At 42.8% G+C, this 27,577-nt stretch overlaps 1 protein-coding gene across 4 annotated transcripts in view; it reads right to left on the bottom strand.

The window, feature by feature from the left end:
• Positions 1 to 27,577, bottom strand: part of FMNL2 (formin like 2) — a 315,926-nt gene that overhangs the window by 77,279 nt on the left and 211,070 nt on the right. For all 4 annotated transcript variants that reach the window (XM_036254610.1, XM_036254613.1, XM_036254611.1 and 1 more), the window contains exons 3-6: positions 24,386 to 24,466; positions 18,624 to 18,700; positions 9,175 to 9,258; positions 5,889 to 6,041 (exon numbers count right to left, since the gene is read on the bottom strand). In XM_036254610.1, coding sequence (XP_036110503.1) covers positions 5,889 to 6,041; positions 9,175 to 9,258; positions 18,624 to 18,700; positions 24,386 to 24,466 — 395 coding nt within the window. The remainder of the gene's footprint in view (positions 1 to 5,888; positions 6,042 to 9,174; positions 9,259 to 18,623; positions 18,701 to 24,385; positions 24,467 to 27,577) is intronic.

Below are 27,577 nucleotides of genomic sequence, written 5' to 3'. Positions count from 1 at the left end.
TTCCTCCCTAAGAAATAAAACTTGAGTGTTTCCTATAATGACTTTCTCTTCGTCATTCCTTTTCCTTCCACTCCTTAACAGTATTTTCTGCCTTTCTAAATTAAGTGTTAATAAAAATCTTATCAACATCTACCATCTCACCTAATGAGAATAATTTTTTAAATATAGTTTTCTTTGTAGTTTTTCCCCCATTAAGTTGGCATCTATAGAAAATGATGAGATTCTTCAATATCTTCCTATAGGGAATATTTTAAATAAATGGAGTTAAGGAGAAGAAATACTTGTAGAATAAAATACAGATGACAACTCTCAATAATAAAGACTACAAAAGATCTGAGTTGATTTTGTTCAATTTGGGAAAAGTGGAAAGAGAAAGGGAATGATGAGCACTTCAGATATTACATTCCTAATTCATATAAACTGGAAAATACACAAAAGCTCCATGTTATGAATCAAGATATGAAGTGCTTCAGCTTCTAACTATGGAATTCATGTGATACTATAATGGTTTAAGTTAATAGGTTAGATGATTTCCCCCACCCCCAACAATTAAAATTGAAGGTAAATGCTACTTATTGAAATAAAAGAACTCAGAAGAGCCTGAAAGAGTTCAACTCTTCTAGACTACCCCTTACTTTATAAGCTAACTGGGACAGAGCTGTTATTCCCTTACCTTTAGATAAAATCCCTGTTACAGAGATCAGGAAAACGGCAATGAACAGAAGTACTGATTGCAATAAAGGCCAAAAAACTATAGGAGCCATGAGCCCATACATGGAAAGAGGTTCACAGGACCTAGGCAACTCCTTGAAGAACAAGGTCTTAGAGCTAGGTCCCAGGTGCCTTATCAACAAAAAAGAAAGTCCAAGTAAATGACATTCAAGATCCCTTCCAGATTACGACGTTTCTGTTTCCACTAATGGTTCTATTCCTCGTCTGATCAATCATAGACAAAACTTTTTTTTTTTTTAACCTCTTTGACCACCAAGTCCATTGTGAAATGTTTTCATATTTGGCCTCTGCTCTACATTCTTTCAGGTACTTTGTGTGTAGGTCCAAGCGCCAGCTGCCTCCGCATTTGTTTCCTCCAATCAACTTCCAGTGCATTCACCAGATCCTACGCCTGAGACCATCCCCCTGGGGTGAGTTCCCATTCCACTGCCTGGAGGATGGAAGCCGAACGCCACAACTCAGGGTTCTTTGCTATGTGGTCTTTCCCTGCCCGACTTATGGGTACATGGCAACTGTATTTTATGTCAGTTCTAACACATCATAGAGACAAAAATTTGAGGGAAAAAAAAAAGTTCATTTATATGCTCCCTGTCGATAAAAATAGTCACTGTTTTCATTTCATAAACTTTCCTTTCAATGGCTTCCCACTTGCAAATAGGTGAAAATAATACAGAACTTTTTGTCTTAATCTTGTGATTTGTTTAGAAAACACTTTTTTCACATTTCTATATGACATTATTTGCTAATAGCTATAAAATAGTACAGCATATTGACCAGGGTCTCCACTAGCTCAGTTGACACTTGTGTGTGAAGTAGAAAAAGGCACATTTTCTCGGAAGGAACAAAAGCCCCTCCTGCGAAGGACAAGAGTCACCTTGATATAAAAACAGTATATCATCCTATAAATAAGCAGGCAGAATAGCGTACAAAGATCCCACCCTGTGAACAGTAAGTCACAGAAGATGCTAGAACAGTGCCTGGCACACAGTGGACACTCGATAAAAGCCCCCCACCCCATAAAAACCGTAACAATGCTATCTTTATCCTCGTGGCCAGTTTTAAATACTTTTAAAAAATTACTTCTCTATAAAATGTTGCCAGGAATGAGATTACTGTATTAAAATGTATAACCAAGGATCTAAATCTGAACTCTAAAATATTAATAGGAGTTAATACCTTAAAGGCAATGTGGATCTAGGTCTCTGTACCACAGTGGGAAAGGTCAATTGGGGTGACCTCTAAGGTCTTCCCAGCTTTGCCAGTCTATGGCCCAACCTCTCCATTAGACAACCCTCCATCCCCATGACAAAGCTTCTGTCCCAGAAAGGATAGGTTCTTCCCTCTTTCCCAAGCATGCCTAATCTTTGACCTAAGATTTTGCTCATTTCATCCTCCTTCGCTTTACTTCCACCTGGAACAGCCTTTGCTTGCCCTGAGGATCCAGTCTGGCCATCATCCAAAGTCCCAGTTTAAACCTGAGCCCTTCCTCCAGGCTCTTTGTGTTCCACCTCTGTCTTTAAAAACTCAAAACATTTATTTCTTGTCTTTGTCCCTGCTTATTTAGGTCCTGTGGCATTAACCATGACAGTCTTCAAAATTAGAAATCTCTCTTGCACCTTAAGTAACGTAACCTTTGTCTTCAAAATTCCAGCGTCCACATATACGACACCATTTAGTTTAGCTAGATCCCAGGTCACATTAACAGGGATCGGTCCTGAGTGAAGGGACACCGGGCTCTAAGTTTACGTAACAACACAACCCAGGTTCCTACTGCATCAATATCTGCACTTTTACCACTGGCCAAGCCGACAGATTTATGATAATACAGAATCTAATAGTTAGAATTCAAAGTGAATATCGTCATAAAGTACATAAGAATCCATTTTAAAGAGTTAAAAAAATATGCCGTGGCCGGTTTGGATCAGCGGTTAGAGTGTCAGCCAGCGGACCGGAGTCCCAGGTTCGGTTCCACTAAGGGCACGTACCTCGGTTGTGGTTTGTCCCTGGCCCCGGTTGGGGTCATGCGGGTGGCAACCACTCAGTGTGTCTCTCTTGCACCAATATTTCTCTCTCTCTCTCTCTTCTCCCCTTTCTCCCTCCCACTCTATCTGAAAATAAATGTAAAAATGTCCTTGGGTGAGGATAAAAAATAAAAATAAAAAATAAAGAGTTAAAAAAATAAAGTCTGAATATAAAGAGGAGAGCATGCATCCACATTAGAATTTTGTTTAAAAACAGAACGTTTTTCCTTTTTCCTTTAATCAAGTCCCATTTATAAAGTGGTTTAAATTTCTTACAATTTCATGTCTTCTACCAAGTGACAGAGGATAAGATTACTCAGTCTACATTATGATCTGGAGACAGGGGTAAGGGGACTACATTCTGCTTTGGATATAGAAGACATACTCTAATCCAACACTGCTACCAGAATAAACCCTCTCTATAGAACATGATTAATATCCTTTCCAAAAATAAAACCCTGTAATATGAATAAAAATGCAATATACCTTAAAGTTTTCTTAAAATGAGAAATCATAATATGATAACAGAGGGTCTCCAAGTTTAAGAGGCAGCGGGTGCAGGTGAGGACACTAAGCCCCGAGTTATCATATTATAACATGGAGAGCCGTGGCCATCCCTGGCCACCATGCACTGCCAGTTCTCTCGGGTGTCGTTTTCACCCTCGACTTACGAGATTTTCTGGCTGGAAGCCTCATCGTCAGCATGTAAACTGAAGCTGCTCCAGAGGAAACAGGAAGAGAAGCAACTCTGGTGGTGTTTGAACTGAAGATACTCAGGCAGAGAAACCAGTCTGGCGGTGGTGTGAGAGGTGAATGGAACCGGAAGAAGGGGAGACCGTGGGAACCGAAAGGGCAACGTAGAGGAGGAGGAGACGATCAGAAATGAGATGGCGGAATGAAAAAGAAGGAAACTAAAAGAAAGCCAAAAGGTGAAGGAAGTGTGGGGGGCAGAGAAAGAAAGGGGAGAGAGGAAGGAGGAGGAAGAGAAAGAAAAAGTAAACGATCTTTGGGTATATGAAAAGCAACATGCACCATATGCCTGTACTTCTGATTGCTGTTTTTATGTCACAGATGCTATCTATCTAATGACCAAGCACAGAATTAGAATCCAGGCACAAATCCAGGAGCCACAAGAGTGGGAATATCATTTATACACATTGTTTAAAAACAAAAACCGAAGTCTCAGGTCAACAAGTGGCATGAAAGTTTCTGCCATATTGATTTTCTTGAGTGACTAGAAAGTAAAAAGGAAATTCCAATGTCCTGCCCCTGAGCTTGAAACTGTTCAAACACAAAACAGAAGAATGTAATGTTGGTTTCTTAGTTGGTCATCTTCAAGCACAGCTGCCAACCAAAAATACCAGAGTTGCTGAGTTTCTCAGAAAAGCATTTCCATCATGTCCATCTTTCTAAACTGTTGGTCTATTGCTCCAGTGTAAAATGAATTCTAGCAGGACCTACCTGGAGCCAATGTGAAGTAAATCAGAACTAATATCTCTGTACCATGCCTTTCAGGGTCCAGGATTACAACTCTCCTTGGACCTGGGATGCTTTCCACATTCTCCTGACTCTCCCACTCTACCAAAAACAATGTGCTCTCAACGAACAGTCTTTAATAATTCAAAAACAGGCATAATGAATAATTTTAAATAAATGAATCCTTGTTAAGGTGACAGCGAGCCAATAAATGATCCTTTCTAAGTAAGAAATGATGGAAAAGCAAATTAAAATCTACTTTGTCAATTAGATCCCTTTCATATAATTATAACTATACTAATGGGAAGAATTTCCACTCCAACACCAAGGTGATTAGGGAATTCTTCTGGCACCACTGGCCTGTCTTCAACTCCTAACTCGGCCCACACACCCCTGTCCACATGTAAAGTTGATGCAGACGAGTAGGTTATGTAGCGCTTGGCCTATTGCACATAGCATGAGATGAATTGAAACACTGCTCTTCATTATTATGGAACCATTCTAACCCCATTAATATTTTTTGGCATTTCAAAACAAAACAAAACCAAAAAGCCCAAAAGGCTGACTGGAAGCATCATATTCAAATGTCAAATCCTTCAGCAGAACTGAATTTCATTACAGAGTCTTGAACTTCCCATGACCAAAACCCAAGTCAAAGGGACAAGCGGTAATGAAAAGGCTACCAGACGCACACGTTCACTGACTGCAGCCTGACCACTGCAGTGGATTCGACTGCAAAGACCTAGCACCCTGGTGGCCTTCAACACGGACAGGAACCAAGTCCACCTGCCAGGCCAAGCCTGAAATAAGTGAGGTAAACTTTTCAAGCTACAAAGTGTGAGCAACATTTGGGAACAAGGGGCTTATTAACAAACATTTTTATTAAACTCCTTTCTCAACTGGCTCTAGGTGATCTCCGTCGACAGTTTTGATTTACACCCCATGTACATGAACTCTAAGTATAGTGCCTGACAAATTATAGAAGCTGAGAGATATTTTTCAGTGAATGAATAACTGCAGGGATGAGTGAATGAACAACTTCGCGATATTATACCCATTAGTGGTACAGGGGGTCAGCACCCACCTTCCCTTAACAGGGTGGTATTCCAGCCAGGGGAGACCAGAGAAGGACGCCTCGGAAGGAAATAGAAGATTGACAGTTGAGCACAGCTAACCAAAGAAACATGCTTAAAGACATCTCATTACTAAAAATAATCACGGTAACATCCCACAGAACACACACCTGAGCTACCTACCACTGGAGGAAGGGACAGGGGAAGCAGGGTACAGGTAGCAGCAAGGCATTCTTGAGATTCTCAAATCTCAGTGTGCTGCCTCTACCCAGAAAACAGAGCCTAAACCACAAAGTCAGCATCTCCCTGGTTCCGGAAATGTATCTGCCCACGGAGACTCCTCTGTTGTTGGATCACTTGGCAGCAGAATTTTCTCTGTGCTGAGTGAAGGAATAGTGTTTCCTGGGAGCTACTTAATGCTACAGAGTGTGGCCCCAGTGATGATCCCATGAACTCCTGAAGAAACTTGCCTTTGAAAACCCTGGAAATGGAAGTGCTCTGTGGCCAGTGTCATCACAGAAGCGGGGTCCCTGCTGTCCCCGTGTATCCTACCAACCTTGCCTCCCTCCTGATTAAAGAAACTCACCGCAGTGCAGAATGTCTTCCCGAGCAGGACACGCTGTTGCCCACGGGGGAGGGCAGGTTGCTCCCTCTGTGCAGGTCCTCGATGGACCTGCTCCAGGGCTTTGATTTGTCCACCGAGCTCTCCACAGTGTTTTCCACATTTTCAAAGTCAAAACTAAAACAAAAGAGAAATGCCACGAAGACTTAGAGACTCGCCTTCACACAAACACGTGGGTATGCAAACGTGTTCCTCCCTTTTATATGTCTGCACCTTAATGTGGGACGTCTTTGCGAACAACAACAAAAAAAACTAAAAAAGGGAAATACCAAAGAACGTCCATGGACTCAGTGGTAGCTTTGAATATACACAGAATGACAAATACCGGGCCAGGCAAAGTAGCCGAACAACAGCAAAAATTAAATAGTGATATATTATTTTATTTTACTATACAATTCGCTACCTTACCGATTGCCAACATTGCTAAGATGGAAGGTGGGGGAGGAAGCACTCTTACAGATGTCTTCATTTTGCTTTAACATGTCAATATGTTAGGCTCATACTAATTTATTCCTACCCATCAATTTTCACTGAGCATTTTCTCCTAGTGTGTTGGCAAGTGTGTTTTCCAACCATATGTGATGCATTACTCGCAAACTTATGAATGTGCTTTGATTTTGGAATAGCTTCCCAATGTGGTGCTCTTTAAAGTAGGACTGTTGTTTCTCTGACATTTTTTGAGGTTATTACTCATGTTAACCATGTTAGAATAAATGGCAAGTTAAGTCGCTCATTCTTGTAAAATTTTAGGGACAGCATTTTTAAACAGACAGGCCTTCGTGTGCTATGCATTTTCCCCTCCCAAAGTCAGAAGCTCTGCTTTCCCCCGCAAAAAATATTTTATCAGTTGTTTCTACCCATAGTTCCACCAAGCAACACCTGATCAGATAGAGAATAAACAGAAGGCAGCTATAATTAATATCATCTGGAAGATTTTGGAAGCAATCACAGAAGAAACAGCTACAATACATATTGAAAATAAAGACTATGACTTTTTCAGGAAAAAGTATGACATTTTATAAAATGTATGATTGCCAAAATAAAATATTTAGTTAGAAGAGTCATCTGTAAACTGGGTGATGCTCTCCATCTATTAAATACTAACCCAGATGTCACAGACTGGTGCACAGAATGTCCTTGGTCTGACAATGTTGTCATGCTTTAGGAAATGGTGCTGAACAGAAAAGAGGTGGAAACTGAGTAATCAAATAGATCCTTGAGGACTAAAATAGAAGCCTATCATTGCTATTGGAGTAGGTAAGCCAAGGGAACGTTTAAGATCACTCACTCTCTGTAAGGGTTTAGTGCTCCCCTGTTCCTCTCGGCTGGTCCCCAACTCACACAGCAGGAAAAGGAACTACCTTAGTGACAGCCTGTGCGTTAGGGACGGAGCAAGAGCCGTCGTTTCATGTTCCGTGGGCTAGGAAATTGTCGCATGCCAAGGAACAGCAAGAAATTTTCCAGCCCATTAGTTTCAAGGAACAACATAAATTATGTGTCTATATATAATTTTTCAGCTGATGAATGCAAAATAAAACCAAAACGAATCAGTACAAAATGTGAAGCAAATGCAATAAAAGAAGACTGGGAAGCAAAAGCTCCGAGTTCTGATCTTTTTTTGGGGTTAATCTTACGCCACAGACGAGAATTCTCTCACCGTGACGTTGCCTTTTCTGGTTGGAAAAGCTGGTTTGCGAGCTCTATTGTGATGTAGGAAAAGGGTTAATTACAGCAAATATATAACACATAGCATGCCATTCTTTTCATTACTCCTGACGTTTCCTAGCCCTTCCTTAATTCCATAAATAATCCTCCAGAGTTTAAAATATGCAACAGGGTAATATTATTGGTGTGTCGTATAATATGAAGTGTAAAGGGAGATTAGCAGTTTTGACAAGGTGAAGATAACAAACAACCTTTGGAAGAGTATGTTACAAAAAGTAAAATTATATTTCAGAGGACACTTTCTCAGGAAGATAAGAACGTGTCTTTTGGTTTCCCTTACTCTATTCCATATAATATACGAAAGTTATCAAAACTGAAACTCATCAAGCAAGTCTCAGTTAATCCTTTGGTTTCTGCATCTATAAGGGAGGAATAATTATAGCTTTCTCTTCACAAATTCTCAAGGAAATGATGAGGATTATAAGATAGCATCTGGTTAGGTCTCAGGACTTGACTGGAGTGAGGCAATATCCAAAACCAGTTATGGCTTCTTAAAAGAAGAATTGGCCCTGGACGGTTTGGCTCAGCGGTTAGAGCATCGGCCTGTGGTCCAGAGAGACCCGGGTTCAGTTCCCACTAAGGGCACGTACCTTGGTTGCAGTTTGTCCCCAGCCCTGGTTGGGTCGTGTGGGTGGTAGCCACTCGATGTGTCCCTTTCACGTCAATGTTTCTCTCTCTCTGTTTTCCTCTCTCTCCCTCCCACTCTATCTGAACAAAAAATGGAAAAGTGTCCTTGAGTGAAGATAAAAAAAAAATTATAAAAATAAAAGAAGAATTGAAGGGGGAAAAAATACCACCTGAGCCAAAATGTCCTCCAGTCAAATAAAAAATACAATGGTTATTGCCTCAAGCTGTGTGAGAGTCTGTGGACACAGAAACATTATTTGATTAAAGGAAGAGATGTGGAGAAGAGAAGATCTCATCCAAATGTACAATTTTCGTTCCTGTTGCAAATCTTTCCAGAAGTAAAGCAAATGGGAAAACGTTATGAATGAACAAAAACTGGGTTAAATAAGTTCATTTTTTTCCTGCTCTGCTCCAGTTTTTTCCCCTTCCTCTTTCTGAAGGGCAAGTCAAACACTACAAGTACACATAAAAAAGGGGAAACCCTGCTGTTTCTCACTTCCTCTGTGTTTACCAGCACATACAAGTATACGTACACATGCAGTGTTTTAAATAAAAAGGGAGTCACTCTTCCGTATCCTGCCTTATTCACTCAACAACAGATCATCTACCTCTTTCAATAAGCACAAGAGTATTCAACCATATGGATACATGTAACTTGAGCACTAAAGAAAGTGGTTCTTTTTAAAGTAAGGACTCCTCCAAGGGTAATTTTTACTCCGCTGTTTTTTTCCTGCCTTCGAAGCATCTCTAACAACAATCGTGTGACTTGCTTTTAGTTGCTTGAATGGAAACCAGTCTCCTGAAGCCCCATGTCTGCTCCTGGTCCCCCGTCAGCGCAGTGTGTCATAGGGCCACCGACCACACGAAACTCCCAAGGAACAAGCCAGGCTTTACTTACGTTACCGCGTACTGTGCAAACGACAGGTACTCCACCAGAACATCCAAGCCTTTGTTTTCTTCATTCAAAAACTCTCTGACCCATCTGTTGGGGGGGAAAAAAATTATTGGGGAGATTCGTCACGTGCTCTGCCAGGAAAGGCTACAGTGAAAACTTCTGCTTTTCCACCATAAACATTCATGGCCTGAAGGACAATTGCAGTTAGGAGCCTAGACCCCATCACACAAGGTAGGAGCTTTTAGACACAACGAAGAAACCACGACACTTCAGTGTGCAAGCAGAGGGGGCAGAAGGCATTGTGGACCTTCTTCACATTTTACTGCTTAAGAGACTTGAGATAACCCGAGAAACTTCCTTTACAAAGGGACTTGTCAAATGTACTTTTTCCACCATAACTGACCCACAGCCTGCTTGCTGCAGGAGCCAAGCCTGCACGGGGAATGAGGCAGACGGGGGACATGACGACATAACCACTGAAATCCAGGCGTGAGTCCAAATCCGCGTTCAGCTCTTTCTTGGCACACTAAGCTGCAGAAACCGCTAAACTGGCCAATGAGAGACCCGTGTTTATGGGCTTCTGGAAATTCGATAGGGATGATTTGCTTAATTTTTTCCATGAATGTTAAAACCTTTAAGAAGTTGCAGACACGCATACCATCCTCAGAGTTGAGACGTGACAAATACCATGTTTTTCCAAAATCCATTTTTTAAAAAGGTGCCACCTTGCATTTGAATGGTAAATTCGAATGCAGCTCACTGGTTTTTTAACATGTTTATTCATTTTACGTAATAACTCCGAGAGATGAAGTAGACTGGTCAAACAGAACCCTCAGGTACTGAGGATAAATACCTGTTACCCCACCTTACAGGTTTCCTCCAGGGTGTCCACCTTCAGAAAACGTGTGAGACCCCATGAAGCCTTCACTAGATTTGCAACTCCAACAAATAACACCTGCTTCTATCACAGACATGAAACGCGGTACATCTGCCAAGGGCATCCCCAAATGGCTGCCTTCTTCCACGCACACCAAGCCCACGAGGTCCAGCAGCTGCGGGCGCAGCAGCTACTATGGAAGCTGCTGGAACAACAGAAGGGCAATCCTGCCCTGTGTCCTTAAGGATGAGCTGCCCCTTGAGGTTTCTGTCTTAAAGGAAGAAAAAAACCCGGGAGGACTCGGGATGCCTGTTTTTTGGAGGATGCTTTCTTTGTTTTTGTTTTATCCTCCAAGTTCACTTTTCTTGCAGTCCCGTCATCTCCAGGATGTCAGCTCATGTCTGCAGGTGGTTCCAACAGGCAGCAAGGTCAGGGGAAACAGACAGCTTGCTTCGGAGGCAGACTATCACAAAATGTGTGCACTTCGCACAGCCACGCGTAAGCAGATAACGTTTCATTTTAAAGAGACCCAGCGTGGCAACCCTGGCAAGCAAACACACACCCCTGGGCCTCACAGCGCGGCTCTGTCATAAGAGCTTACCAAAACTCCCAGGGTCAGCCGCTGGGCAGGGCCGACGTTTCATTTCAAACCCACCACATACACACACAGTCTCGTGGCATCTGCTTCTAGAGACTCGTTTGATTTGTTTTAATTGTTCCCTATACAGCTAGGTCTCAGGCGATAGTGAACATTGTTAAGCAGTGATAAATAGAAGCTTGGAAACAGTAAAACAATTTTCTTCTTTTGACAACTGGTAGGAGACTAAAGAAAGGCTCAATGTCACAGTGAGGACTGGATGACTAGCAGCTCCTGAAGTTCAAACCCCTGGGCCTCTCGGTTGGCCTGGCCTATGGGCTCTGACTGCACCACTGGAACTCCCTTGGGGTTGTGTGCACAGCAGGAATCCCCAGAGCTGGGTATGGGGGGGGGGGGGTCATCTTTTTAACAGGAAAAGTCACCACGGGGTCCAGGCTGTTTCCTTGCCTCTTTCTCTCTCCTAAGCTCCAAAGGCCCTTCTTCTGCCTCTGTGGCTTGTTTCCTGAGCCCATTTCGTCTACGGCTCACTTCCCCCTCTGATCCTATCTAAATACACGTTCCCTTATAGTTGGAAAAAAATGAAAGGAAGTTGAGCCTCCAACTGGATAGGGGGCAAATGACTCAGAGTTAATAAAATAAAAGCAAGAAAAGGAGGGAGAGAGAGAAAGAGGAGAGGAAGAAAGGAAAGGACAGGAAATAGCCAAGAACAGCCAGACCTACAATTCTCTTGACCCCAGTGCTAATATGCGTATATTCTGATGCAGGAACAGAATAGTGATTGGCTTCTTTTACTTCAGTTCAATGCCCTTATCAGTACCCCCACTCCCACTTGAGGACTTTGAGCAAAAGTGCCTTAAAAGCAACTTTCAAATTGAAATTCAGGAGTCAGCTGCTCAGTCCCTAACAAGCCAGCCTGCGGGTGTCATGCCGGGCCTCTGAGAGGTCTCATTTCACGCAGCCAACCTCTTCCTACGCTACAAGACGACCTGGCCCAGGAACCCGTAGGTGATGTAGGAAATACATTTAAAATCCATCACGGGTGACTGACTACCTTTACCCACGTTGTCAAATGGTATCAGGTATCAAATGAGTTCATTTCAGCAACAACAAAAAGCTATACACTGGAGAGAAAAAAACCAGCTTTTACTTTTCCCCCACGCTCCCTATTCCTTCCACACTTGGGATATTCTGTAGATAGAGAGAACAGAGGTAAGAGGGAACTTCTATAGAAATGAAAGAAGATAGAAAGAAAATGAGTAAAGATGAAGGAAAAAAGGCAACTTTCAAAGCAGTGTCTTGAACCTAAAGACATAAAAAAAAAATATGTGGAGGCCCCATTCTGCAGATGTATGTACATAATCATGCAATGAAATAGCATAAATTCAGGGTTCCTGTAGTCAATTTCCTCTGTGCATGCTACACACACTGTTTTATATATGACCAATGTGCAGACGGTTTCAAACTGGGTAATTACAGGTTTCGGAAAGTAAAATTATTTCTGACTCTGACAGTATGCATCATTTACTGAGTACCTCACAGATTCACTGTAATTACCATGTGTTGTAAAAGTGGATCAGGCAAATTCCCAATCAGCTGCTCAGAAGACGTGGTCATGAAAAACAGCTCTGGAAAACCCTTCAAGGAAGAGATCTAAGCGCAGATGCCAGTAGTTACTGTTTTACTGGAGACAGGTCAAAGCTTCATGTCCGAGTTGCTGTTTTCTCTGTGTCCCCCACAAATCTTAGAACTTGATTATTCTCATCTAGACACACAACATAAGGGACACATGGTGAATTCTCTCTGCCAGTCTCCTAGAGAGCTGCTACAGGCACAGTGGGAACCGCCGTGGCCGAAAAACCATGGGGGTGGGGGGGAGAAGCACCGCCCAGATTCATCATGAGCGACCCAATCTAGGAGACAGTGTCACCAACTGGTTCTTCATGGAAAGCCCACACACCACCAGGGTCCCTGAGGCCCTCCCAGGGGTCTTTGGAGTTACAGGTATCTTCACACAAATAGTGAGAAAACAGTTGTTTTGGTCACTGTGCTGGCACTTGTACTGATGGTACAGAAGAAATGTGGTAACATTGCTGCCACCAAAGAATCCACCTGTTCATTGCCTTCTTCACTCCACACCCTTGAGAGGATACAAGGCAGCTTCACGAAACCCATTCTTAGTGAAGCAGTAACAATTGATTTTACGGGAGCGTCTTCCTTGAGCCTACATCTTTAACTTCGCAGGCACGGTGGGAGGCGCACAAAGCACTTGGGGTGCCCCCTCCGCCCGGTGCCACAGTTGTCTTGAGGAAAAGCACCTGTGCAGCCGTTCGTGTTGCAAACCCAGTGGCCGCCGTTCTGCATGGAGTGGAAAATGACCCACAGACTATGGTTCTTCTGTCTTGGGTCCTGGGCTGGTATTTTCTCAAAAGTCAATGAAGTCAGCCTGTCATTTTGAGGAAAATAACTGATGGCATTTGTCATCGATGATACAATTTGAGGTTTCAAACAAACAAACCAAAAAAGAATTCTGGAACACTTGTATGCACTACCACGAGCTTGATGGCTTCTCAATACTTGAAGTATACTCCAGTGAGGGCAGTGATTACTAACAAATGTGGCTGTTTTTATAGTGTAGAATAAAATGTGTTAGCGTTCATGAGATCAGATTAAGTCAGTGAGACCTTATTTTCCAAATGCCCAATTTATGATAGTAAAAAATTACTAATGAGTAAAGAGACATTCAAGTATAAGACAAGAAACGGACTTGAACATAACAGAGCACAAAAAGTCACTGGTTCAGTTTCAGACTTCACACTGCAGCTAACTTGAAGCAGTTGCCACTTCTTGCCCTGGCTGGTATGGCTCAGTTGGTTGGGCGTCATCCCAAGCACCAAAGAGCTGCCAGTTCCATTCCAGGTCAGGGCATTTGCCCAGGGTGTGGACTCAACCCCAGTAGGGGGCCTGCAGGAGGCAGCCAATCCATGTTTCTCTCTCACACCAACGTTTCTCTCTCTCTCTCTCCTTCTCCTGTCTCTAAAAGTAAATTTAAAAATCTTTTTTTAAAAAAAGGAAATTGCCACCTCTTAAATTTTGGTGTAATATCAAACAAGAATATCCATAATTATCAGGAAAAGTTATTTTAAAACTCCTCCTAAAAAGGAACCCTTGTGCACTGCTGGTGGGAATGCAGACTGGTGCAGCCACTATAGAAAACTATAGAGGTTCCCCAAAAATATTAAAAATGGAACTACTTTATGACCCAGCAATTTCACTCTGAGTATAAATACAAAGACATCCAAAACAATAGTTTATATATGCACCCCTATGTTCAATGCAGTGTTATTTACAATAGCCAAGATATGGAAGCAACCCAAGCATCTATCAATAGATGAGTAGATTAAAAAGCTGTGGTACATATATACAATGGAATATTACTTGGCCATAAAAGGAATGAAATCTTTCCATTTGCAACAGCATGGAACCTAGAGGGTATTATGCTAAGTAAAGTCAGTCAGTCAGAGAAAGATATCACTTCTATGTGGAATCTGGGGAGCAATATAAATGAACAAACAATACAGAAACAGACAGAGAACAGATTCAGGTTGCCAGAGGGGAAGGTGGTTGAGAGACTGGGTGAAAGAGGTGAAGGGATTGAGAAGTACAGATTGGTAGTTACAAAATTATCATAGGAATGTAAAGCAAAGCATAGAAAATATAGTCAATAATAGTGTAATAACTATGTACGGTGCCAGCTGGGTACTGAAAATATCAGGGGAGTGGGGGGGACCATTTTACAAAGTATATGATTGTCTAACTACTATGTGGTACACCTGAAACTAATACAATATAATACTGAATGTAAACTGTAATTGAAAAAAAAAAATTTATTAAAAGGAAATTAAATTATATGTCAAAAATGTAAAAAAAAAAAAGCTCCTCCTTTTTCCAAGTATGTACCTGTGTAAGGCCCAGTTTTCTTCATATACATCAACCAAAGCCACACAGCACAACAAATCGGATGCAGAGACGGGAGAATACAGCTGCCGCGGCGGCGATCTATAAACATGGAAATGAATGGCACTCCCGTCGCTAGTTTCTTTTTTGCTTTGGAAAATAGTTGTTTTTATGTAATATGTTATTTGTGCTATGTTATGTTTCTTATTTTGTATTATATATTTATAGTTATTAAATATTTCATGAATATTAAATTTTACTAAGAAGCATATTTAAAATGTATCCATTTAAATTTCCAATATGGTAAACGTTAATAGATAAAACCCACAAAAATAAAACCTTGTTGGGGTTCAAAATAATTTCAGAGAGTAAAGGAGTCCTGAAAATAAAAAGTTTGAGAACTGTTGGTTTTATGACAGGCTTTGGACATATTTAGATATGAATCTCAGTGCTTCTAAATTGTGTGGACTTGAGCAAGATACTTAATAGCTGACTCGGTTTTCTCGTCTGTGAAATGGAGGTTCTGAGGTAAAAGACAATAATAACAAGCTTTTGTAAAAAAATAAGATAATAATACATTTAATGTGCCTAATAAAATGCTTAATACATGACAAAATGATTATGATCTTGAGAATTTCCAAAAAGGACCGCCTAAGAATGAATTAATTATAGGTTAGCTAGATAGATGCACACACCCCATACATATTTTATACCCTCCTAAAACCAGCTTGAGTTATTCTCTGCTCCTTCCTCTTTGGGCCTGGCCCTGCCCACAGTTTCACAGAGCAGCTGGAAGTCCAGGAGGGAAGATGTCACCGGCTTCCTTCCCGTCCACAACCCTGCCCGCTTGCACATTCTCCCACCTCATCTCTCTGCTCTCCCAGCCAGATAAAGTGAAGCAAGCATCTTTCAGAATTTCTATGACTTTGTACTCGGGAGGGAAATTAATTTGCTATCATAATAGGGAGTTTTACGAAAATGAATTTCCTTCAAGGAGAGAGAACCTACACCTCAGTTCCATGGAACAAAGCCTGTCAATCTCTTCAACTCACCACTATCGCTGCCACTTGACTCTTATCTGTCACCCTGATATCCAAGACACTGTGACATAAGCCTACTCACACTGCCTGGCCAATGTGTCTCAGCATTACTTGTCTCCCTTCAAGGGAATTTCAAGTCACTTCAAAAGCTTGGATAAGCCATAATCCAATTCTTCTCTATCGTTATAATTCCTAAACGTAAGTGAATTTGATTATTTCTAGTTCAATTCTTACTTCAATTTGGCTCAAAGAAAATTAATTTTCTTTCTCAGAAGACTGCTCCATTTATGGAGTTTTAGGTTAATATAAAAACTCAGAACAAACCCTTTGCTTGACAAGCTATAGCTTGAAATGTTATCTCAACAAAGCACTAGACTTTAACCTTGAAATGCAAGTATGTGCCAAGAATAATTTTTTAGGATGAGTAGATTTTAAATGTAATTCTTACTTTTAATTTCTGATAAGCAACAATCTCCTAGGTGTCAGGGTCATTTCAGACAGAGAAGACAAATGTTCTCTGCACAGAATGCCTTAGGGATACATTATATAATATTGTTGAATTATTAGATATAATATTATTTTCAACAAGCGTAACAACAAATAACAGCTATCACATAGTAATTACTATGTATTAAACCCTATATTACATCTTTTAGAAGTTATTTAATTTACTCCTTACAACATTCCTTTGGAGTATTATTATCCTCATTTTCTAAGTTAATTTAGATCATATGGAAAGCACAGAGAGTTTATATAACTAATCTAAAGTCAAATAACAAATAAGGGGCATAGCAAAAATCTGAACCAAGATCTCTCTTTCCATAAGGAAAATGGGCACCCAATTACTATCTACTATGGTACCTTAAAGAGTACAAAAAAATCTTTGGATCCCTTATTGAGCACCTTGCATTCCAAAAATTCTGCATTGTATTGATTATTTTCACATTATTGAGTAACTTTTCAGAAAATTTCCCAGCCAGATGAGTTCAAGCCAGTTAGTTTCCATAATGAAGAGTTCAGTTGAGGTTTTCAGGACAGGCAAGAAAGGTCAAAATCCTGGTGTGTGGTTTCATTCTGTATAAGGTTAGGTCAGCTGCATGCAGACAGACAATGCACCGCCATGCATTTTTCTGCTGCTTAAGCCCAAGCTTTCAGAGTGCCCCACATAGGTGGTAGACACAGAAAACCTAAGCTGGAAGACGAAAGCAATGTAAGAATCTTTCAACATGCCTACAGTATCCCAAACAACAAACCACTCCAATTGCTTGCAGATTTGCACTGGCTTCAACCCAACCAGCCAACTTTGTATTGGAAATGATCATCTTGCTTTGGTATTTGATGGTCAATTTCACATTATTCCAGCAATGCTTGAAGAAATGCTTTTTGACAATTTGTAGAAATCCTGGCTGCAGCTCATTCCAACACTTTCAGTCCAGACGTGGTGCCAACAGTATAGGGCTAGACCTTACCAAATGGAATCTAGCTCCCAATCCACAAATATTGGAAAGTATGTAAATTTCCTAAGCTTGGATGCCCAACTATATTAAATTACCACCACTTTCACCCCCAACAGACAAGCCTCATTACTTTGATCCCAGAGCCTTGATTATCTTATTTCCTTTCAGGGAAAAAGCTGCCAGATTAGGCAACACAAGAAAATGAACACAGCATTTTGAACCTGAGCACCTGGCTCTACAGCTGCAGACTTTGTGGGATCTCTCACCTTCTCTGTAAAATGAGAGACTAGGTAACACTTAATTTCTCTGCAACTTCTAAATCATGATTCCATGATCCACTGTTTTATAGCCCGTTTTCTGGGATAAAGGTGACTCTCGACCTTAGGGTAGAATCAGTTCATTTCTCAAGTACTCCATTCTCGAGGTGACAAATGTGCAGTTATCCTTCAGGAAATAAACAGTCTCACCCAGGCGCCACCTGGGTTGATTTCAACATTGCATTTCGGCAATTTTTAAAAAACTTATTCTGAAATAACTGTGAAAATTACCATTTGAAAGGCTTATAGCAAACAGTCTAAAGTAGAAGTAAACTGTTATTTATGTACTATGTTTGTTTTACAGACTACTCTGTAAAACTATAACATAACACATATGTAGAACTTCATTTCCAACAGACCTGCAAAAAATGCCAAAGGGGAAAATTCTAAAAAAATCTAAAGTCTATTATCTTCTCATTATAAAATTCAAATATTCAAAACCCAGAGGGTTAAATAACTTGCTGGGGTTCAAACAGAAACTTTAGGAGGAACTCAGGTTACAAATAGGATACCTGATATCATTCTGCCTTGGAGATAAACCATCTTGTTTTAAGGTACTTTACGATTATGCCATCCCAGGAATAAGTGAAAATGTCATAAAGTTGTACTTGCTTGAGGCAAAGCAACCATGTTGCCGTATGAAAACCCTTAAGACATGCTTAGCGCAGAGATTCCTCAAACTTTATTTTCTAGAGTGGATTTACATTTATTTCACGGTCCTGAAAGTTTGAGATGTAGGCAGAAGAGACTCAGAACAAAGTAACACGTGCACTGAGGTGTCCCAGGTGACATCAGTCCAGCTTTCGTCGCCTTCTGGTCAGAAAGGCCAGGGAATTGAGGAAAGAAGGAAGGAGCAATTTCAGATAGGCAGCTCCCAGATCTTCCAGGATCTCTGTCTATGTTACCTGTTGGGGGTTCCTAATTTGCCAAAGAATTATTATGCACACAAGAGCCCAAGCACCTACCACGGCATCCAAGCCGAGAATGTTAGAATGGTTACAGATATCCCAAACCAAGGACTGTCTGTCCTGCTTCTACAGATCCTTGTACAGTGAGCAATTCAAATACCAACACAGGTTCCACACATCTAACCCTCACTCTCCTCACTTACAATGAACAGTAAGGAAGCGTAACTCTTTGGCTGTCATAGAGTCACTTTGTAAAGTGTCCAAAAACCTCGGAGCTACAAGGTTAAACGGGCACACTTACCCAATATGGTTGGTTCTTAAAGAAATTTCCAGTTCTCTTAGCACTTGTGTGGATTCTTGAACACGCCGTCTGAATTTCTGTAAGTCCAAGAACACATATTCTCACAAAACATATTTTAGCAACTGCTAAAACTGTAGTTTACTCATAATAAGTTTAACACAACGTGAAAACAGCTCTGCCTCCGAAGTGGGCTTCTCCACATTTCTTTCTGCAAAGCACACAAATTTTTCTCATCATTAAAATGAGCTTCTGTGAAAGGATGGGGAAAAATGACTTATTTCAGGTACTAGGTGTCTTTGAGTAAGTAGGTTATTTTTTTTCCCTACCCCACAGTATAAAAATATTCACCAGCCCTGGCCGGTTTGGCTCAGTGGTTGGAGCGTTGGCCTGCAGTCTGGAGAGACCCGGGTTCGGTTCCCACTAGGGGCGCATGCCTTGATTGCGGTTTGTCCCTGGCCCTGGTTGGTTATGCGGGTGGCGGCCGCTCGATGTGTCCCTTTAGCGTCGATGTTTCTCTCTCTCTCTCTCTCTCTCTCTCTCTCTCTCTCTCTCTCTCTCTCTCTTCCTCTCTCTCCCTCCCACTCTATCTGTACAAAAATGGAAGAATGTCCTCGGGTGAGGATAAAAAAAAAAAAAATTCAGCAATATATTTATGTGTTGAGGTTCCTAAGACCACCCTACTTTCGATGATTTGCTAGTACTCAGTGTAGAGAGGTCCGTATGGCTGAGATTTATCACAGCAGAAAGATACAAGGCGCGATCAGCAAAGGGAAATGGTAATTGGGGTGAAGTCTGGAGGAAACCAGATACAAGCTTCTAAGAGTCTTGCCCCAGAAGAGTCACAAGTGACAGTATTCGTGAAATGCTGTCTACCAGGAAGCTCATTCGAGACTCGGTGCCCAGGGTGTTCACTAGGGGCGGAATCGCTCGGGTACTCTCTGCCTAGCACCCACCCAAAGTCCAGACTTACTGGAGGGAAACAGGCATCCAGCATAAACCATACTGTTGGCATAACCAGTTAGGGCACCGTGAGTCCTTCTTATCAGAGATGGTGGGAACTCTCCCAAAATTCAAGTTCCCAGTTGACGACAAGGAGCCAACCTTGCAAGCAGGTCTTTCTAAGGTAACAGTCTCAGGGTTGCTGCGTTACTTCTTTTCTGCATGACCTAACTTTTCCCAAAAATAAACATTCCCAGTTACCCCTGCCCCTGAGCCCCCACTTGGAAGGCCCCTACTCTGGAGACCTGCCTTCTACCTTTGGGTTGTACTTCCTCACTCCCGAGCCTATAAAATCCCACCAATCCTTCCAGAACTCTGTCATATGTTTCTTGTTCAGTGAGTCCTCCTCTGATAGTCGGTGTATTCATCTCTCTATCCTCTCAACTCTAAATAACCTCCAAAGATCGCCAGCATTGCATTCATTGCGCATCAGTTCTCTGGAACAGTTTCCCATGGAAACACTTATTTACGGTAACTAAAGTCGTAGGCCACTCTGGAAGGACATTTGATGTGCAATGAATGCCTCCTCAGAAGAGTGCTATGCTTCCTGTCCTACTGCCATAGTTGCAGGGTAAAGAGAGTCATCCAGCCCCAAAGACAAAGGCGTGCAAGGACAGGAGGGAAAGGAGAAAGTCTGGAAAGAAGGACTCCAAGACGGGAGGTGGGCAGAGCAATGCCGTGCCCCTGGTGGGACCTGGTGCCCCAGTGAACGCCTGGACCCCTGCTCAGCACGGTGGCTCCTGTCGCTCTCTTCGCTTCCAAAGGCCCTTCGCTTCTCCTCCAACTGCTTCAGGGTCTAAGGAAGCAAACAGTCTCCTAGATTCCCGCTGGGTGCCATCCCCAAAGACTTTCTCAGGTTTTCGGAATTTAGGTACAGTGGGATATATGAAATAGAAGCATCCTCAATGCATTGAAAACAGAAGGGCACTCCCCTCTTTTATCAGGGAAGGCCTAAGAGACGGCAAAGCCGTGTGTAGTTTGGGGGGACAGAGAGCTCTCTAGCAATGAGGACGGCTGATGAGGTGACACAGCTGAGAAACCATTTCCAAAACCCACTGGGTGGTCTCGCTGCTCCAGAGGGGCCATTCCATGTCAGAGTCACAAGTCTTAGGCTGTCTACACCTGTGGCCTCTACAAAACAACTCAGTGTTCCTGGCTGTGCATTTGGCACAGTTCTGACTGGTTCCCTGGGGCCTCTTCCAGTTCCCAACTCTGCCTTGTGCATCCTGGAGATAAGGTCACCCCTTCCAGACACTGTCAGCCACGAGGGTACCCAGCGTAAAAGAGGATCTGCTGAAGGACTAAGAGGCACATATCAAAACAAGTCAACCAGAACTCTATGAGATAATGGGAACGACAATCTTTGTTATTAATAAACACATAACATATATTAGCCATTTACCATGGTAGGTACTACACTGTGGCAACAACGCGATACCTCCGGTAAAACTCAACTGACTTTGCCCTTGCACTGCATTCGCTTGGGAACTGTTTGATTTCTCAGCTGGGCTCCGCACTACAGAGAAGCCCGGGCACCCACTTCTCTAAGCGTCAACAGTGAGTGCCGCCACTCTGCACTTCTGCCACGGACGCGGAGAGCTTTGAAAGAGAAACCCTGTGCCTGTGGGCATCCGCGAAAAGGAGCAGGCACCACCCATCAGCAGGCTCTGCCTGGCTCTCTCCCTAAGAGGAAGGCCCGGGGATGGCCCACGGAGGCAGCTGAGCCCTAGAGACACGGGCAATAGATTTCTCCGCCACAGAGGACCTGACTCCTTCTTCATGGGCCGCGGCCTGTCCATGCCGGACACGAGCAATCCCACCCCCAAAGCCCAGACTAAGAACCGCCTGGTGTTAAATGAGGAGGCCGCTTTGGAGAGCTCTGGTCCCAGGGGTATCGAATGTGGGCTCTTCCTTCCCTTCCCTGGAGGGTTTTAAATGATTTAGAAGAAAATCTAAGCAGAATATACTTCAGAAAAAAGTTTTAAAAGATGGCAAGTGACGCATCTTGTGCTCCAGATGAGCACAACTTCACGAATGACAAACCCGAGGACGCCAGGCGCAGTCAGGGGAAGACGGCCCAGCCTAGACTGTCCGGCTAAAACGCAAAGCCCTGATCCGAAATCTTCTCTTCGTCCTCCCATATTACAGCTGAGACTCTGAAATCCATTTTAACTGCAAGTCATGCCGTATTCCAAACAAAATCTCCTTTTTCCCCGGGCTTTAAGCATGACAATTACGTTGAGTGGAACAGATCATTTCCTCCTGCCAGCTCCCGACAGAAATCAGGCAAAGCAGAGATGGTGGCTCCAACATCCAATTTATTCTTTCCTGCACCGAACGACGGATGGTGAGGGATGAGGCACAAACCAGACAAGGCTGCTGAGGTGAGCACACGGGGTCTGGGGCAGAGGCTGCAGGTCAGCCAGACAACACCTTTGGTCTCGGGCCTCTTTACTGTTAGTTGCAAGGGAGCAAAAACACTTGCTGAGCAGCTCAGTGGTTGTTTTTGTCTTATCTTCTTTGTGTCAACCCAGGAATAATTGAAATAATTGTTCCAAAGGAGAGCTGGGGCTGTGCCAAGAGGAACCCACCTCTCCCCTCCAAGCATCTTCCTCCCTGTGGGGTTTGGGGCTGGAGTCTAAGCAGCATACTACAAGTTCTCACATTTTCTGTTTCTTTTTCAGAATCTGACTAACGTTACAGTACTTGTTTGGGGATGGAACATACTCCATGCAAGAGGAGATCTTTAGTCTTGTGGGTGGACTTGAGCGTTTCAGCGTTTCTGCAATGCTCAGCTCGGGATGAGCGTGTCTGACGCTGGGGCCTGAGCCATCCAGCCTGAAGGTGTGCAAGTCTGGGGACTCCTGAACATATTTCTAAAACAGAATCTTGTTGCCTCTGTGCAAAGAAATAGTCCAGAAAACCACCTGGGGTCTTTGGCTTGTGCTGCGTGTGTATGGGTGTGCCTTCCCTTAACCCTCTCTAATCCCATGACACTGAGGCTGCTACATCCTTCGGGGAGGAGATGAACAAGAATGAAACAAAGAAGGAAACAGCTGCCTCATTTAGGGGCCTGACAGAAGCTCTTTAAAAACAAACATGTGTGTGCCATATTTGTGAGCGGTTGGATACGACGAGACTTTGACAGGTACATTCTCAGAAGACGGGGCTGTGTCATTCAAGTCGCATATGGTGTCTAGCCGACAGCAGAGGTCTGCAGGCCATTTTCATCATCATGTCTCGATTTGATTTCCGCTTGCCTGCATGCAAACCAAGGGACAAAAGGGAAGGAAACTTCCAAAAGGAAATAATAGCTGTTTTCCTTTGCTTGACTTTCTGTTGTTGTTGTTGGAAAGGATGTGGTGAGTAAAAGCAGAAAATAAAGAAAAAGGCAATATATATGTATTTTTTAATACAAGAGCCAAGAGCTCTGGCAACAAGAGCTAACCAGGAAAAGTGTGCCTTTCTTCACTCATGAGTCCCACACAGAAACAACGGAGGGAATTCAGCTCAAGATATTTTCGCTGTAGCTTTAACACAGTTGTGGTAGGTCAACCGAGAAACAAGTGCTGTCTGGTGAAGAGCCCTCTGCCCATCTTGAGCAGGGACAGCTCTGCCCTGAGACGGCCCAGGACGGCCCCAGGCCGCGGGGCTGTGCCAGGCTGCGTGCTTCCCCACGAGGCACCAGTGTCAGCCGATCGTGTGGCTGTACAAAGCAGGGCTTGTTGGTAAAAGGAGAGTCAGTGGGGAAGGGAATGAGCTATTCTCTCCTTACCTTCTCGGGGCCGGGGCTCGGTGGGGGCGGGGAAGCTGCTAAAAGCATCAACACAGGATGTGAGAGCACAGCTGGGATGACAAAGCCCAGTGAACGTTCAAGGTCTCTGGAAATGCACCAAGACATGAAAGACAAGTCCCGTGGCTGGGCCTGCCTTCCTAGGGGCTCACACACCTCTGCACCGGACTCCCGGCCCTGTGCAGTCGGACATGGCAGCGACTCTGTAACCATCAAAGGGACAGGACTCCCATCTAAGGAAAGTACTTTTATTTATTTATTTATTTTTTTAAACCCTCACTCAAGGGCATTTTTGCATTTATATTCAGATAGAGCGGGAGGGAGAGAGAGCGCATGAGAGAGAGAAACATCGGTGTGAGAAAGACACATCAAGTGGCTGCCACCCACACAACCCCAACCAGGCTGGAGACAAACTGCAACCGAGGTACATGCCCTTAGTGGGAACCAAACCCAGGACTCTGTGGTCTAACCGCTGAGCAAAACCGGCCAGGGCTCAGGAAAGCACTTTCATTTATTTATTGATTGATTGATTGATTGATTTAATCCTCACTCGAGGCCATTTTTCCACTTTTTGTTCAAATAAAGTGGGAGGGAGAGAGAGAGAGAGAAACATCAACGTAAAAGAGACACATCGAGTGGCTGCCTCCCGCACAACCCAACCAGGGCCGGGGACAAACTGCAACTGAGGTACGTGCCCTTAGCGGGAACCCAACCCAGGACTCTCTGGACCGCAGGCCGAAGCTCTAACCGCTGAGCCAAACCAGCCAGGGCTCAGGAAAGTACTTTTAAACACATCCTCTCATGAGAAGGATGGCTGCTTTCTTTGTCTTTTCATGTCTGTCTCCAAGGGTTGTTTTCCTGGAGGCCCTGGCACAGGCTACAATGTAGGAAGGAAGGTCTCCTACAATGCAGAGGATTCTGGTCACTAACGGGGAAGCCGGGACAAAAAGTGGAAACATATCCATCTTACCTTCCTGGTTACGGCCGGGTCCAGATAGCCTTTGAGCTTCTGAATGTAAGTGTGGGGAGGATTCTTCACCTGGAATCGTTCCTGCAGGAAGCACACAAGAAAGGAAAAAGCATGACATGTATGAAGGCATGACAATCAACACCGTTCAGAGACTGCTACTGCTGACCCAAGGCTGAAAGGCACCCACGGAATGAATGTGGCCCTGCAAACAATCATGATGTCCTAACGATGTTATCATCCTCTCCGCATGGGAGGGAACGGAAGCTCAGAGGAATTCAGCCCTTCCCCGAGAAAACAGCTGTCATGGTACAATGGACCTGAGCCCTCATCGGCGCTGCTTTCTCTGTAGCCCCGCAGCTCTCATTCCAGGAATCATGCTCTGCCCAACTTGCAAGCAGGTCTTCCTCTGGCAGGTCTTCAGTCCATTGCACATTCTTTTTTTTTTTTAATCCTCACCTGAGAATATTTTTCCATTGATTTTTTTAGATAGGGTGGGAGGGAGGGAGAAGGGAAGGAGAGGTGGAGAGAGAGAGAAACATCAATTGGTTGCCTTCCGCATGACTCCACCTGGGGCCAGGGATCGAACCTGCAACCCAGGTACATATCCTTGACCAGAATTGAACCCACGACCCTTCAGTCCATTGGCCAACGCTTCAACCATTGAGCCACACCAGACAGGGCTATTGCGTATTCTTTTGAATATCTTCAATGTTAGCAAATCTTTCTCTTTTAAATACTAATTCTTTTTGAAAAAAACAAAAGTTTGACTCAAACTCAATAAAACGTATGTTTGAAAAATGAGTAATGAGTTTATTGCTGAGAGACAAGTGTGTGTGAGTGTGTGTGCGCATTTGTGTGTATGTATATCCATGCATGTGATCACTCATGAGCTCCCAAGGCAGTTCCAAACTAGGAGACCCAAAAATAGTTTAAGCAAAAGTACCATCACTGAAATAAGCAACACACACACGAATGATATTTGAATACAGATCTGACATAGGGCCCAAGAATCTACATTCTAACGAGTCTTATGCAGATGCTGGGAGTGGAGGGACTACACGTTCAGAAACTCATGCCCATGTGTATCAGATTTTATAGACTCTAAAGTCCAAAGCAGCACAATAAGCAGTAGTAGAAAACTGGGTAAATGGGTAAGACTCGGACTATGTTCGAGTTCAATGAAAATGAATCCACTACATGCATGTTCTGCATGCTCCCACAGAGATGGATCTTAGAAACCTGATGCTGGACTAAACCAACACGTGATTTTACTTGTACAGACTTATGCAGAATAGGCAACATTAAATAATCTTCAATAGTTAGGGTCACATACATGCGTGGTGTTATTTGTGTATGTGTGCATGTGTGTGAGAGAGAGAGATGACTAGCATAAAGACGACAGCAGAGGAGGACTGCGGTGGGGGAAGGGAAATACGACGTATTCCTTGAGAGGCCAGCAATGCTCTATGTCCTGACCAAGTAGTAGATGCACAGGTGCTGGCTTTAACCTACTTGTTAGGCTGTTCTAGGTTTCACACCCTTCTCTGTACATATGCCGTACTTCACACACACGGACAAGGGAAATGGTATATCAGCTCTAAAAAGGGAAAACAGAGATTCATCGTGAAACCAGAACGATGCTCTCAGGGTCTCCTCTACCTACAACTCAAAGATGCTTTTCCTAGTACTTCTTTTAAACCTGATTATTGCTTATGCCACAGTGGAATGTTTTAGTATTTCCCAACACTGACTCTGGCCAGCATGCTTAAGCATTTGTTTATCCCACGTGAATTTTATTTCTCCAACAAAGGGAACCACACACTCTTCCTGGTCCACCCGAGTCTTGCTCACTTAAAATTTAGAAATACTAAAGATTATCTCACTATTATAAAAAAGATGACCTCATCAGTGAAAGCATATATCTTTCATTACGCTTTGAGACAGAACGAAGTGGCTTGTAGTGAGACACCTATCACTATTTCCCCTTTATTTAAAAAATGATCAGGGTGAATTTTATAGTGTATAAACTATACCTCAACAAAGCTGTTAACATAAAAAGATCAGCATACTGTTCCTAATTATTCCCCCAAATTTTCTATCACAAGAAACGTCTCTAGTGTCATCACTGTGTCTGTATGAAGTCCTTTTTATTAATTTAAAATCACCATCGCTTCGCTAAGGGATCAGAGCGAATCCAACTGCCAAGGGGTTTCAGTGACAGCCCAGGTGAAGGCCAAATAATTGCGAAAAGCTCTGATCTGCACTGATAAGCTAACTAGTTACTATTTCCAACCTTGTGTATAACAACAGCTGATGCCAGAGCTATATTAGGATACAATAAAATGTTTGCCTTTGAACAATCCAATCCAATTATCCAACTTGTTAAAAATCCTGTGATTAGTGACAATGCAAAACTGGGCTCCCTTCTGCTATAGCAACCAATTACTTCTAAATATAAGGCCCCTAACACATGAATCTCAAAGAATTCTTACTCCGGCTAATGCTGTATTTGCTTGAGGACCTGAAATTTGAACCTGTAGACATTTGCTGAGAGGTTTCTAATGTTTGTTCTTTTAGGCAAAGTCTTCATGCTAGAAGAGCCATATTTATTCCTTTGAAATAAAATCTGGTTGCCCTGCATGGATGGCTCGGCTGGAATGTCATCCCATACACCAAAAGGTTGCAGGTTCAATTCCCAGTCAGGACACATATCTAGGTTGTGGGTTCGATCCCCATTCAGAGCACGTATGGGAGGCAACTGATTGATGTTTTTCCCTCACATCTCTCTCTCTATACATACATATCCTCCGGTGAGGATTAAACATACATACATACATAAATAAATCGGGTTCAGTAACATATGAAACATTCTCATTTGCTTAGTGAATCCCACTTTTGATAGTCAACAAATGCAGCTTTCTCTATTTTCTATTTAAGATTGGGGTGACCCAGAAAGGTTTTCTCAAATACAGGGGTGAGCAAAAGTAGGTTTATGGTTGTAATACAAATAAATACAACAAATAAATAATAACACAAGAATGAACTTTCACATACTAACAACTGTAAACCTACATTTGCCAATCCACGTATATACTTTTACTGATCCTGAAAATATTTCCTCATAATTATTCCCCTGAAATTATGGACAAGGTCTAAATTTAATACATTCATACTTTGTCAAATGTGCTTACT

The sequence above is a fragment of the Molossus molossus genome, unplaced genomic scaffold (assembly GCF_014108415.1).
Source record: "Molossus molossus isolate mMolMol1 unplaced genomic scaffold, mMolMol1.p scaffold_m16_p_11, whole genome shotgun sequence".
In the NCBI taxonomy this organism is placed as follows: domain Eukaryota; kingdom Metazoa; phylum Chordata; class Mammalia; order Chiroptera; family Molossidae; genus Molossus; species Molossus molossus.
Note: the sequence above shows the minus strand (reverse complement) of the source record. Positions and strands in the feature narration are given on the sequence as shown.